Source organism: Lycorma delicatula, chromosome 1 (assembly GCF_047948215.1).
Source record: "Lycorma delicatula isolate Av1 chromosome 1, ASM4794821v1, whole genome shotgun sequence".
NCBI lineage: Eukaryota > Metazoa > Arthropoda > Insecta > Hemiptera > Fulgoridae > Lycorma > Lycorma delicatula.
In genome coordinates, this window is record NC_134455.1 from 168,860,689 (window position 1) to 168,874,645 (window position 13,957).

General features: G+C 30.0%; 1 protein-coding gene across 1 annotated transcript; it reads left to right on the forward strand.

The window, feature by feature from the left end:
* The first annotated feature begins 355 nt into the window (after positions 1–355).
* Positions 356–13,957, forward strand: LOC142318217 (proteasome inhibitor PI31 subunit-like). The gene is made up of 5 exons (XM_075354783.1): positions 356–583; positions 4,429–4,578; positions 7,397–7,659; positions 12,414–12,560; positions 13,742–13,957. Exons 1-5 carry the CDS (start codon positions 434–436, stop codon positions 13,866–13,868), a joined length of 837 nt encoding a protein of 278 aa, XP_075210898.1. The 5' UTR covers positions 356–433; the 3' UTR covers positions 13,869–13,957.

Consider the following 13,957-nt stretch of genomic DNA (forward strand, 5'->3'; position numbering starts at 1 on the left):
TCACAAGCAAAAATAGATAATTAGTAAAACTAATAGTTATCGAAAAGTTCTTTTGACTGTATGTTTTACAAATAAGAATGGTAGTATAAATTAAATTCAATTTCAAAAGTTCTATTCCTCGTTACGACTGTTGATTATTTATTTTGTGTGACTGTCGCTATTACATAAATTTATTATTTTTTAAAATTTCTTTTAAAAATTATATTAATAATATATGTTATATTAATAAATATTATTTTTAAAATTTCAAACAGCCAATCAATAATGAGTTTTAGGTCAAATCAGATGGTAACTATCATTAACTGTATTATTGTTATAATAATCATTGTATTCAAGGGTTACTCAAAATGAACGAGTGAGTATAAGTAGTCTCGATACTTATAATTGCCTTAGGTAGTCTTTTGAATTCTTCGTTCGTGTAGTATGTGTTGAGATGGCTTCGACAGGTCGTAACGTGAAATTTTGGGAGCTTGTGTATAAAACTGTAGAAAAAGATTTAAAAAAAAAAGAAGATGTGTTAGTGGCATTTATTCATTTGGTTTTAATTAATAACAATTACCGCAGTATCGGCTTAGGAGACAGTGTAAGTTAATACAAAATGTATTGTTCGTTAATGTAGAATTAATGCGTTAAATCTGATAATGCGAGATGCTAATTCATTCTTATCGAGGAAAAATGAAATATGCTATCTTTCATAATCAGGATTTGAGCTTTATAAGCATCAAATTTTATATTTATATGAAAATCGACAAATTTTGAAGACGCGTGATATTACCAGTTAATATTTGTTAGTCATTTAAATTGATTAGAACAGATCTGTAATGTTAATATTAAAGGTTTTGTACAACATATTTACTCTTATAGTGCTTTTAAGTGTCATATATCTTTCCTATGGTAAGTTAGGTAGGTCAAGAACTTCAGGTTGTACATATTTAACAATGTTTTTTTCAAATTTCTTTCATAAAATTTAAATGATGTATTTTACTGGTACGATTCAACCATTGATATATATGTTGTAATTAAACAATCAGGCAAAATCTTTGGTAGTGTTTTAACAAGAGGTAATATTACAAATTAAAAATAACTGCTAAAAAAACATTGCTGACAAACAGTGCTCTTAATGTAGGATAATTAAAGAACTTGCAGGTTACAATTTTATATACCGTATAATTATTTTAAATTTAAATATATATTCCTCCATACCAATATATTGTATTTTTAAAATCAAAAACAGACTTGAACAACCCAAGTGCAGAATTACAAAGTAAATGAAATGACACTTACCTTTTTTTTCTTATTCCAAAAGCACTTTCGCAGGATCCCGCATAATCAGTTGTATATGAGATAATTAAGTCAAATAACTACATTTATATATAAATATCAATATTTTTGTATAAAAATGTCATCCTTATAAGATTTGCATTTTTAAATCCCTTATAGATGTTTAGAATATTCTGCACAATGACTTTGAACAGACCTGTTGTTAGCTGACATTGCCTCATCACTTGTCCCCTTGTAATTTGGAATACAGTGTCCACCATGCTTATCAGATCCCAATCTTGACACTATCTAGCCATGACAGTATTTCTTAATTCTAAAACTTGAGTCACAGTTTTAATGGTTACTACAGCTTGTTATGGTTACTACATTTTTTAGTGACAACCAGTGTTTTGCCACACCACATTCTTGACAACTGACAAGTAGCACTTAATTTTTAGCAGCATTTACCTTAATTTATAGCAAACTATTCCAGCAAATTTTGATTGTAATATATTATAAATAGAAAATTTTGATGGTGGGTTTGAATAAACTCGACAGAACTTGCTACTTGCAGTGGGTCCTTTCTCAATACATCTTTCTTTTTCCTGTTTTGCCTCCAGTAATTACCGTTCAGATAATACTTCAGAGGATAAATGAGGGTGATATGTATGAGTGTAAATGAAGTATAGTCTTGTACAGTCTCAATTCGACCATTGTGATGTGTGGTTAATTGAAAACCCAACCACCAAAGAACACCTGTATCCACAATCTAGTATTAAAATCCATGTAAAAATAACTGACTTTACTAAGAACGCTGGAACTGTCGACTTCCAAATCAGCTGATTTGGGAAGTTGCGTTCACCACTAGACCAACCTGGTGGGTTTCTTGTCAGGTTTACGTAAATTGGGAGTATTATTTAAACAATCACAGCATTTACAAAAATGTAGAAAATATATTTGTCATACAGCTCATTTTCTCCATTTGTTTCCATGAGACAAAGAATTCTCTACAATGTATGTAAAAACATTAGTGTAAAAACATCTATGTCCATAGAAAACTTAACATTTATCTCTTATATCAAAGATTTCTTCTACTTGCTTTTATTAGAATTATTGAACTTATGAACTCTAAAACATTACATAATTTAGTGAAATGTATTCATTAGTAGATTGGAGTTTTCGCTGATAACAAACAGAGCAGAGAATGAGGAATGGCTAGCTCTAATAAAGAAAAGTGAAATAAAGATTGAGCATATTCCTATTGTTTTTTAATTTGTAAAATGAAAGAAACGATGAAATGGTCAGAAGAAATATTTGAGGAAAGAATAAGAATACATAGCTGAAAAAATAAAATTGATACGATTTGCCTGTATAGTTGGAAGAAGTAACAGGACAGAAAAGTGACGAAATCCAAAAGAAAGGGAAGTGACTTGCTGCTTATTAAATATTGAGATATTTAATAAGCATCTCAATATTATCTTCTCAATATTAAATATTGGGAAGATTGATTTAAGAATTTAGAATAAGTACACAATAAACCTAAGTTCCATAATTTTGTTTCTTAAAACAAAACAAATAAAGGATGTCAAAAGCAAACTAGTACTAATACAGACCATGAGTCATTGTACAGAAAATAAACCTATTTGCATTATATGTAGATAGGGAAGGGCTGTAAAATTGCCAGAAAGACTAAGAATGAAGGTTTTTTGTCTACCTTTACTATTTTTACCCTTTACAGAAACTTCAATTACATACAATTGTCTTAAAATCTCCTGAGTATATGCTTCATCAACTACGCATTTTCAGCATCCTGAAAAACAAAACTTCAAAAACCTTCATTCTTAGTATTTCTGGCTATTTTACAGCCCTTACTTTAATTTTTAAGAAAAGAGAATGTATCCTTATGCTAAGAAAGTAACTACTCAGAATACAAATAAGTACATAAAACTAAAAATTAAAACTGAAAACTAATAAAATGGAAATTCCTATAAGAGTATACTAGCAAAACTTGTCAGGTTTACGTAAATTGGGAGTATTATTTAAACAATCACAGCATTTACAAAAATGTAGAAAATATATTTGTCATACAGCTCATTTTCTCCATTTGTTTCCATGAGACAAAGAATTCTCTACAATGTAATGTAAAAACATTAGTGTGAATAATATGCCTATACAATAATTATGATGGATGAATCTAAAAATAAAATTAAAAATGAGCCAAAAAAAAAAGAAAAGAATACACAATAAATAATCATGCATAGCTTTATCCACTACAAAGCTATGCGTGATTTATACATTACGTATATTTATACATTATAATTATACATAATTTATACACGTGTGTGTGTGTGTGTGTGTGTGTGTGTGTGTGTGTGTGTGTGTATGTATGTGTGTATATATAGATATATATTTTTTGTTTATATCTCCTTCAATTAGTCTTATTTTTCTACTTTGCACTTTATAATTCATTTTGGTAGTTTGTTGATATAGTTAGTTAATTTGTTACTTTCATTGTTTTTCACCTTTTTATTTCTGCTTTTTGTGATCATCCATCAGTTCTGATATTTAATTTTTTTCTATATTTTTAGTATCTTCTACAGTATATAATTTATTATAAATTCCTTCTCCTTTAATTGCTTTTTCGAATTCGTTTTCCATTTTATTTTATCTACCATTAAAAAAATATACTATGACAAAGTGATTTATGTTTAAATGCGATTGTAATTTTTTTGCTCCTAAATTTGTTTTATAGTTTGTAGTTTGGTTTCAAATTTATTCTTTTGTTTTTAAGTTCTTTCAACCGGGTTACTTTCTTTTTATGTTCTCAGCTTTTTCCTTTGTTTCTTAAATTGCACTTAAATTGCCATTCTTATTGTCTGTACTTGGACATCACTTTACACTTCATAATTTGGTTTTAAAAACTATCTAATAGTTTACTTTTTAAACTATCTGTTGTTTACTTTTTAGTCCCCCCAATACAAACAATGTTATTGATGTATAACTACATGATTTTCAAAAAATTACGTGCATTATAACTTAAACATTTTATACAGCAAGGCATTTATATTTTCAAGGTCATGTATTTCTTTCAAGGAAAGATATTTCACAATTCTCGTGCAGTAAAAGAAAAAAAGTAAATTTTTTGTTTCCAAAAATTTGATTTTACAGAAAGATATTGGAAATGAAAACGCCAGTGAATTGTTACCAGAAAAGTGGAATGCTGATTCTTCATGCTACGCATTAAGGTACTTAAGTGGTGATAAACTTTATCTTCTTAAAGTAATACCTTCAGATGATAATGTTGTAGTGAATCTCATAGTAAGTACATTATTATTTGCTAATGTAATTTTTTTTTTTGAATATTTCATTATGTTTTTCATTATGTTTTTTCTTTCAGTTCATGATTGACTCTGAAATTAACTTTAATAATAGAAATGTGAAAATGATCTTTTAATCTAAGACGTAAGAATCTTTTAAGATGCAATTTCATCTGTTAAGATGTAAGAATTTGTACTGATTGCCTACACTCAACAAAATGTCCAAAACATTCTCTAAGTAGTTGCTGTTCATTTTTTAATTTTTCTGTTGATACTGGCTAGAATTTAGTTTCGTTTGTGTACCATTGTTTATTTCTGTTTGTGTATTATTTTATCTATCATTATTGATGAACAATAATTACTTCAGACAATAAGTGATATAGTTTTTAAATGGATTGTATTTGGTTTCAAAATCTCTAACTGCTCTGTAGCATTAAATTCACTGATATTAAATTAAAAAGCTTCCAAAATAAATTTTTTCTTTAAAAGAATTTCCAATTCAACACTGACTTAAGTGCTTTTAATTCTTATCTTTTTCTTGCTTTAAGTTTGACTTCCATTTTCTCTGTAATAATTTTCCTGTGAAAGTTGGCAGGAAGAAGTTGGTAATGCATCTTCAACAGCAGATTCTTCAGTAACAAAGGAATTGAGTGACTGAATTCACATTGTGTACTCTATGTAATTTGAAATGGAGCTGTTTTAAATACACCCTGGAGGATACCTGTCATTTTTGGAACTGAAGCATAGTAAACTACACATATCTTACAGATGCTGTTAGACATATAAATTCTGCTGATATTACTGCCAATTGAAAAAAAAATTCGATTAATGTATCATATAATTGAAGCAGCTTCTTGGATGAAGGTGCTTTCAGTTCATTTGTCAATGGGAAGTTTTACTATTGTTGCGTTACAGAAATAAGTTCAGCATGCCCTGATTACAGAGAAAATGTTTTGCTATACACTAGAAAAATTTCTTATAAGTTTGCACTATTACTTTACTTTTTAATTATGCTTGAGACTCACAGTTAACACCCAGTAATTTCAGATTCCTGACTATTACTTTACTAGTGCAAATTATATTCACTTATTTGTTTGGTGTTAAAATTTAAAAATTCACTTCACATATAGGTAGGGATCATTTTTTGTGATTCTTTCAATGGGGGCAGATAGTTTTGTTTCAATACTGCTTTGTTTCTCCCACTGTGTTTATTCTCATCTATTAGAAAGTTAAAAAAAAATGTTTATAAACCTTTTGAGTTATATTTTAATTTTTATAACCTTTAATGTAAATTAATTAAATTGGTTAAAATGTTTTTTAAATTACAAAAAATATTATAGTGCACATGACATAATCATAAGTACTGTATTTTGCTTATTACTTAATTGTATTTAACTTTTATTAATTGTTTAACATTTTTATTTTTTAATACATAAAATCATCAAATTACATAATTATTATTATTATTATGCTTTTACGGCCAACATGGGACCACTTAAGTCAATTTTAGTTGGATCTTTTCTGAGAAAAGCGTGTTATTTTACTCTTTCGAGCTGCCCAGTATTTCTTCATCCGTTCAGATCTTGCTTTCTTTTCTTCATCCGTAAACACCCTCTTCGTTGTATTTTGTCGTTTGTCTGTCTTTTGTTCAAATCTAATGCTTTTATCTTTTAGCTTTGTAATTTTTCCAGTTTTATTCTGTAGGTCAGTCAGGGAAATTCCCAATTCTTTCATATCTTCTCTAATTTCTTTGATCCATCCTACTTCTAGCTTTTGGAACCAGAGCTTTTCAATGATATTTCTTGACAGTCTTGTTTGCGGTGTCCTTATGAGATGACCGAAGAAAGAGATTCTTTTTTTCCGCATAGTATCAGTAACAGGCTCTATTTCACGATACACCACCTCATTTGGCACAATCCACCATTGGCCTTCTTTTTGGTGTTTTTTATCGATACACGTTCTGACAATTCTCCTCTCTATTTTCAGAATTTTTTCAATTCGGTTTTTCTGAGTAATTTTGAAAAGGGTCTCGCTTCCGTAGGTGACTTCTGGCTGTACTACAGTTTTATAATGTTTAAGTTTTGTTTTAGCAGAAAGGCATTTTTTGTTATATGTTGACCAAGTTAATTTTTGGGATTTAATCATTTTATTTGTCCTGTTTTGCCATGTCACTTTTTCATTTAAATTATAAGTTATTATTTCCCCTAGATATTTAAATTGTTTTACTATTTTAATTTTCTGATTGTTTACCGTAATGTGCTCTATTACCAGAGGATCTATGGCCATTTGTTCAGTTTTTTCGAAAGAGATATGAAGCCCTATCTTTTGTGCTAGGTTTTGAAGGCTCATGATTTGTGTTTTGGCTTCTTGAATATTATTTGCTAAAAGAGCGAGGTCATCTGCAAATCCTAGGCAATTTATTGTGATGGAGTTTTTCTTAGTACAAATTACATAAATTATAAGAAAACAAAGCATAATTTGTTTCCATTATTTGGTTTATTAATGGAATTTTATTAAAAGAATGGAAATACAACTATAAGATATCTTTTAATGGATAATTTGGATAACAAAAAACCTGAGGAAAAAAGAAATGCTTTGTTTTCAAAGTATGATAAAATAATTCTTAACTTGATTCAGTATTTCTTACTTTTTTATTTTGGATACATTTTTAGAAAACAATTTATTATTTTTCTCTCTGTTGTTCTGGAATTTGTGTGGCATAATTTGAAGTTTGTAAAAGTGAATTGCATAGCTTATTATGTAATAATTACAGCAGTTTAAAGCATTGTCTACAGCAGTATTAACATTAATTTTTTCAGAATGTGCAAGATGTCTCTGTAAATAGTGTAACTTTTAATGTTTCAAGTGCTGTAAAGTCGTTAAAAGGTGACACACTGGCTGACATTATTCCTAATTGTAATGAAATAGCAAATAAAATACAGTACGAATTAATTAAATCAATAAAGGAAGCGACAACACAAAGTTGTCAAGCTCAGGAACATAGAACTCAACCCATTGCATCGGACCGTACTAGGTTAGGTCAACCTCAACATCCAGGTCTAGCTGCTGGACCACCAGACTGGTAATGTAAAAATCTTTTATTCAGTACAATAAATATTTAATTTAATTAACATATGTTACATTATAGTGTAATAATAGGATGTGTTGTGTACTGTAAATATTATCTTTTTGTCAAAGTTGAGTGAACAAAATCTCAGATTTTTGTCTCTATACTCTCTCGTAATTATATATATATATATATATATATATATATATATATGTATATATGTATGTGTATATATATACACATTCGGAGAATAAAGTACAGTGGAGTATCTTCCGACAAAACGATGAGAATATTCTTTAGAATATCTGTATTTTTAGTAGTTTTAAGAAATGTACTATTACTTGTAATATTTTGTAAAATAAGGTTTAAATTGTTTTATTGCGGTAGGCTTAGGCCTAGGTAGGCACATGGTTGTCAACGTAGTCGGGATCCCAGGACGATAGGGGTATCATAAAATTAATAAGGAAAAGGAAATATGCAGTAGGCATATTATTTGAGAATATTGAGAAAAGGCAGTCTTGCTTTGGAACCCAGATCGAACAGACGTCCTGGTGATTGCGAATTCGTTATTTCCCTGAGCCTCGGTCTATCGCAAGTTATTTTAATATTATTTGAATTCTAAATTAAATTAATCTTATATTATAATTCGTGTACTACTGAGTTATTGATAAGTGATAATTATCATTTGTAATTATTTCATTGTACGAGTTATCTACTCATTTTTATTAATTGAACTTTATTATAATCTTATATATTCTCCACTTGTAATAATAAAAATGAGTGAAACACAAAACGTTGAATCCCTGACAAATCTCCTCGCCTCTCCGACATATATATATATATATATATATTTCCTTTTACCACTATCCCTTGTAGTTTATTTATTTCCACTGGTATTTACCGTATTATAACTGAGTTTTTCAAACATGATTCTTGATGTACAGGACATTTCATTGCCAAATCACCCAATTTTAAAACGTCAACTGTTGTTCAATATCTTAAGATTTAATTTTATTCATAATGCCACAAATATTAGCTTAGCAGATATTTTTTCTAGTAAAAAATGACTTCTGTCAGTAATCAACTCCATACTTATCAAGCTATCTGGCCATCCAGGTGTCATATTAAAAATGTTGGCTGTTAAATTATATATAGCCAAAATATACTTCTTGGTTTTGCAGAATAGTTTTGTGAAAAATTTAACTGAATTTTTACTGTATTTACTGAATTCTCCCTTTTAGACTAGAATGGAGTTCGTTAATTAGCTAAGTCTGGGGTGTGAACTGGAACCGAGTTCACTAAGGGAACTAGGACTAAATTCCGTTGTAGCAAATATTTTTGGTATGTTGTTGTTAATTTGCCACAAATTTCAAGCCATTTACTAAAAATTTGCTCAGTAAAAGTAGAACTATGTGCGGGATTCTTGCTTCTGCAAACTCAATTAGCTAGTTCAGAGGGCAATGATGTAGGACATTCAAGATGGTCCGGATGAGGCCTACAGCAAAGACAAAAGCTTAGTTTAAAAATCGCTGATCTAAATGCCTACAGAGGCTTTTACATCAGTGGCATCCTGAGGCCTGGCTTATTACTATGGCGAAAGACAACTCCCATTAAAGCCCATCAGAGCTAGGAATGGGAGGGGGGGGGGGGGTAGTGTGACGACCAGAAGCAGAAAAGCATTTGTGTGTGAGGCAGTTGCTAATGAAACAGAATGTAAACTTCACCTTAATTAATCAGACATAATATATTATGCCAGTAATATGGCATAAATATTATAAATACAGAGACTTTCAGTTCTGTATTTAAATTGCTCATTTCTAAAATGAATATTTCAATGCTTTGCTACATAAACAGTTAATTTTTAGTGATTAATTTGTTTTTTAATGATGTAGTATGGATTTATTAGACAGCTTCAAAGTTTTAAAATTCTTTGATTGGACACAACCATAGTTATTGTTTCACGTGCTTTTCTCACAATTTACATTTTTCTCTATTGTGACTGATAGTTCACTGATAAAACTTGCAGCTTACATTATTTACTGAAATCAACCTTTCCAACATATGGGCTAATGAAAAGTGAAATGAGTACTATTTTAAAAACATAGTAGCATTTCAATTTTGAGACGATAACATTTTTAATTTTTTATTTACTATTTTCACGTAATGTTCCACAGATTTTTGTGTTTCGAAAGAAGATAATAAACAACATCTGAACTTGCATAATAATTTTCATGTCCTTCCTATTCCACACAAATTTTCCATGAGGTATTTAAAGAAGAGTGTATGGAACTCCCCTGCTGTCGTGTCACATTTTCCAATATATATTTTAAATTTATGAACATAACTGTGAATGGTGCAGTGTTTATAAATTTTCCACGCCATGGAACCATAGTTTCATTGATTACAACATTCTCCCCTGGAGTAAGATAAAATTGAAAATTATATAATAACTTTAAGCATCATTTGTGCTGGTATTGTCAAAACTTTCATCACAAAAATGGATACAGTAAAAGAGAATTAAAAATCTGTCTGGTGACATTAAATTTACCGTGAATTTCTTGACCAGTAGAACTGTAATTCAGGTAGTACATTTATTCCCATAATTATTACTATAGCAAAAAATCTTTGTACTAAGTTTTCAGTATCAACCCATTTATTTATTCTAGAGTTTGGTCAGTTATTTTCTATGAGAAATATTTTTCATTATGCATATCCAGATTTCATCAGAAATAATTTAAAATAATGAATTGGTTTGGTATCATTAAGAGCATTGTTGATACTATTATAATTATGATACCAAATTACTATTTACACCAGAGGATGATGGACCACGATTCAAAAACAAGCGTGAGTTATCAGCATCAATCATGTTTCCACTGACTGTCATCTGATATGAACTTGGATTGGTTATATAAAATCATCTTCTGATGCATCAGAATCCAAATTGAAAGAAATAACGCTCACCTATCAGAATCCTGCTGCATTCTTAAAGCCATATCAAGAATTTTTTTGGCACTGTCACCCATGGTTCTAACAGCACATAGTACATAAAACTGACAACTGAACTTAACTAACTAAAACCACTATTGCACATATTCACTTCAGATGAATACGTGAAGAATGAGGTGAATTTATAGAGTTCCCATGTAGGTCATGAATGCTGACCTATATTATTTATTACAATTTATAGTAAATAAATTTGGCAATAACAGTAAATAAATCAGTTACAATATGAATCTGTTTGTTTTAGTTTCTGTTCCTTGGGGGAAAAAAAACAATCATTATCATATGAAATGATAATTACCGTTACAATACTATGTTGTGACATAATATTAGAACATGAATAATTACTAAACCTATAAATAATTTGTGTATTGAAAAAACTACGACCAGAAAAAAAAAAACAATTATTGGAAATAAAAAGAGAATCTGCAATAACAATTTTATTGGAAATAAAAGTGAATCTGCCCTCCATGTAGTAATGTTAGTACTTCACTACATTACAGGATGTAAAAATAATCACACTATATATGTTCCAGACACTGCAATATATATCCCATACCGCAGTGAATATGTTAACAAATGAAAATCGTACTCTTCAGATTTTAGTTGTAAAGAATTGTTTCCTACTTGTATTACAACAGGAGTGTATTGTTGGTCCCCTATTAAAGGTATATTTTATTTACTCATTTTTAATAGATATTGAAGCAGTTTTTGTAAAACTCGAAGAGCAGCATGATTTTTTCTAAAAATAACATTTTTTATTTTCATTAATAAAATGTCTACCTTGTTTTTGAAATTATTTTCTTTAAGAGGCATTATTCAAGGGCCTATGATTTATAAATGACTGGCAACACTGATTGATGCATGAGCAGTAGCTTTAAGTGGTCTGTTGGGTAAGTAACCTCCACATTGTCATCAGTTCATGTTATTTGCTTTTGTGAGACAGTGTATTAAAATGAGTGCAGTTGTAACAAATCCTGCCGTTGTGAAATTTTATTTTCAGTGTAGATTCCAAAATCCAAGAGGACATACTGCTGCTGAAATTGTCAATTATAAGAAACATATGGGTCTGTAGCAATGACTGAAGGAAACGTGAGGCACAAAGGTGCCCACTGTGTAGGCTATTGTAAACTGTTTGCATGATGGATGCCAAGAATGTTGAAAGGTACTCACAAAGATCACAAATTACATCTGTACATGCTTTTCTTAACCGCTTTTCTCTCCCATGACCGAGACAAACTAGCATTTTGTACATCAAGCTATAACAACAATCCATGCCTGAACCAAAAAATTCAAACAAGCCCAGTCTCAAAAGGAAAATCGTGGCAACTATTCTGGGAATACCTGAGAATTAGGAGTTGTTCTTAACAATAATGCACGTCCACACATGGCCGCATGCAAAAAAAAGATTAAAAAATTTGGATGGGAGAATTTTGATAATCCCCTCAGTCCTAATCTCATGTTCAAAACTGACTGGCTTATTGTCAGTTAAAAATCACAAAAGTGGCAGCAATCCCAGGTGGATTCTTATGCAGTGGATTTCAAGAAGCTTGCTTCATGGTATCCAAGTATTTCGGATGAAATTATTCAGAAAATATGAAGTAAATATATTTACACTTCATTTTTTCATTAAAAAAAAGAAGTTTCATTAAAAAACATTTTTTGTTTTCAACTGTTCTCATTTTGTTACAGATTCGCCTTTACTTTTGAATTGCACCTCATATACTTCTATTTAAAAGTTTTTAAGTACTTTTTTTTTATTTTAGGCAAGCAAGGATTGATCCTTTTGATTATGGTCATGCTGATCTTGATCCTCTGGGACGTGGGACAGGAGGAGGCATGATATTTGATCCAATGGGATCTCGACATCCTGGAATTCAACCTGGGTTGGGGATACCGGGTCAACTTCCCAGGTTTGTAAAAAAAATATTGCAGTTAGTTATGCATTACATCTGTTGCTGTAATATGTAACTTTTGATTTTGATAACAAAAAGATTGTAAAGACCTTTTGCTTATCAGTAGCAGTAGATTTTATCAGCAGTAGAATGCATCATTTGAAAGAACTGTTGTGGAAATATGAAAAATACTGTTATTTTACATCAATAAAGATTCATTATCAGTTGCTTCTGTCTAGAGAAAGACGGCAATCAAAAATTATGACTAGAATGGAGCTGAATGTCAGCTACCATAAACTGTCTTTGGATACTCCCAGGAACAAATTTTTATCTGCAAATATTTGAAGATTACTCTCCAGGCATTTGGTTCAAAAGTTGAAAATCCAGCTTTGGAGGAGGCATTTGTAATGAGATACAGCTTATTGCCTTAAATCCGTACAGACTTCATTATACTTTTAAAATATGTTTGTATGTAATCTGATCAGTTTGCACAATTTTTATTTGAAAATGTATTCATTTATTTGTTCAGTCTATCGCCATTTCAAGCAAAACACATTTTTTGCCAATTATCAGTTCTTAAAAGATCTGAAATGGACTAGATATTTATTTTACTTGGTAATTTTTATTTAAAGTCTTCTACAGTGGAAAAATATACTTCACTGTTTTGTCTGCCAATCTCAAAAACAGAAAAATGTTATGTATGCAATCTCTTTGTGAATATAACAGTTGTGAAAGATTAGGGAAGGCAATGAGAGAAGCCTTTGTGAAATGAGGCAGCTGGTGCTTTCATAGTGCAGTTTCTTTTTACATATAGTTTCATTCAAACAAATGCAGAACTTATTCTTTATAGACCACTTTGACTTTTACTTGATAAAACAGATGATAATCAAAATGTAGTGGAGGTTTCCATTAAGATAACTGGGACACTTTGTATTTGTATTATAAGCACGATTTGATGATAATTATGATCGAGCAAATGTTACTGAGCCAAGCAAGCTCATCATTTCCTGATCTAAGCTTGTGGCATTTCAATTTTTGATTACCTGGCCTTCTGGCCCAGTAATTAGGTCAGGTTACCTCCTGGGCCAAAACAGTAAAAATTAATTCTATTAATAATATAATAAAAAATTATTAATTTATTTTTAAATATAAGTAAATCTATTTTATAATTCTAAATTATTTTTAAATATAATTTTTAGAGGGGCAGTACCTCCTGGTGCACGTTTTGATCCAATGGGGCCACCAGATATTGAAAGACAACCACGACCTCGTTTTCCTCCAGATTCTGATATGCCTCCTCCTGGTTATGAAGATGTGTTCAAATAATACTTACTTTATTGTACTGATTTGTGATTGTGATATACATATTATATAATAGCATACCAAGTATGTTTTTTAATTAAATTTTTAAATGT

Coding starts and splice junctions, on each gene's coding strand:
- LOC142318217 (XM_075354783.1), top strand. CDS start 434: ATGGCTTCGACAGGTCGTAACGTGAAATTTTGGGAGCTTGTGTATAAA. Junction 7,660..12,413: donor GCTGCTGGACCACCAGACTG/GTAATGTAAAAA, acceptor TTTTTATTTTAG/GCAAGCAAGGATTGATCCTT. Junction 12,561..13,741: donor ATACCGGGTCAACTTCCCAG/GTTTGTAAAAAA, acceptor TATAATTTTTAG/AGGGGCAGTACCTCCTGGTG.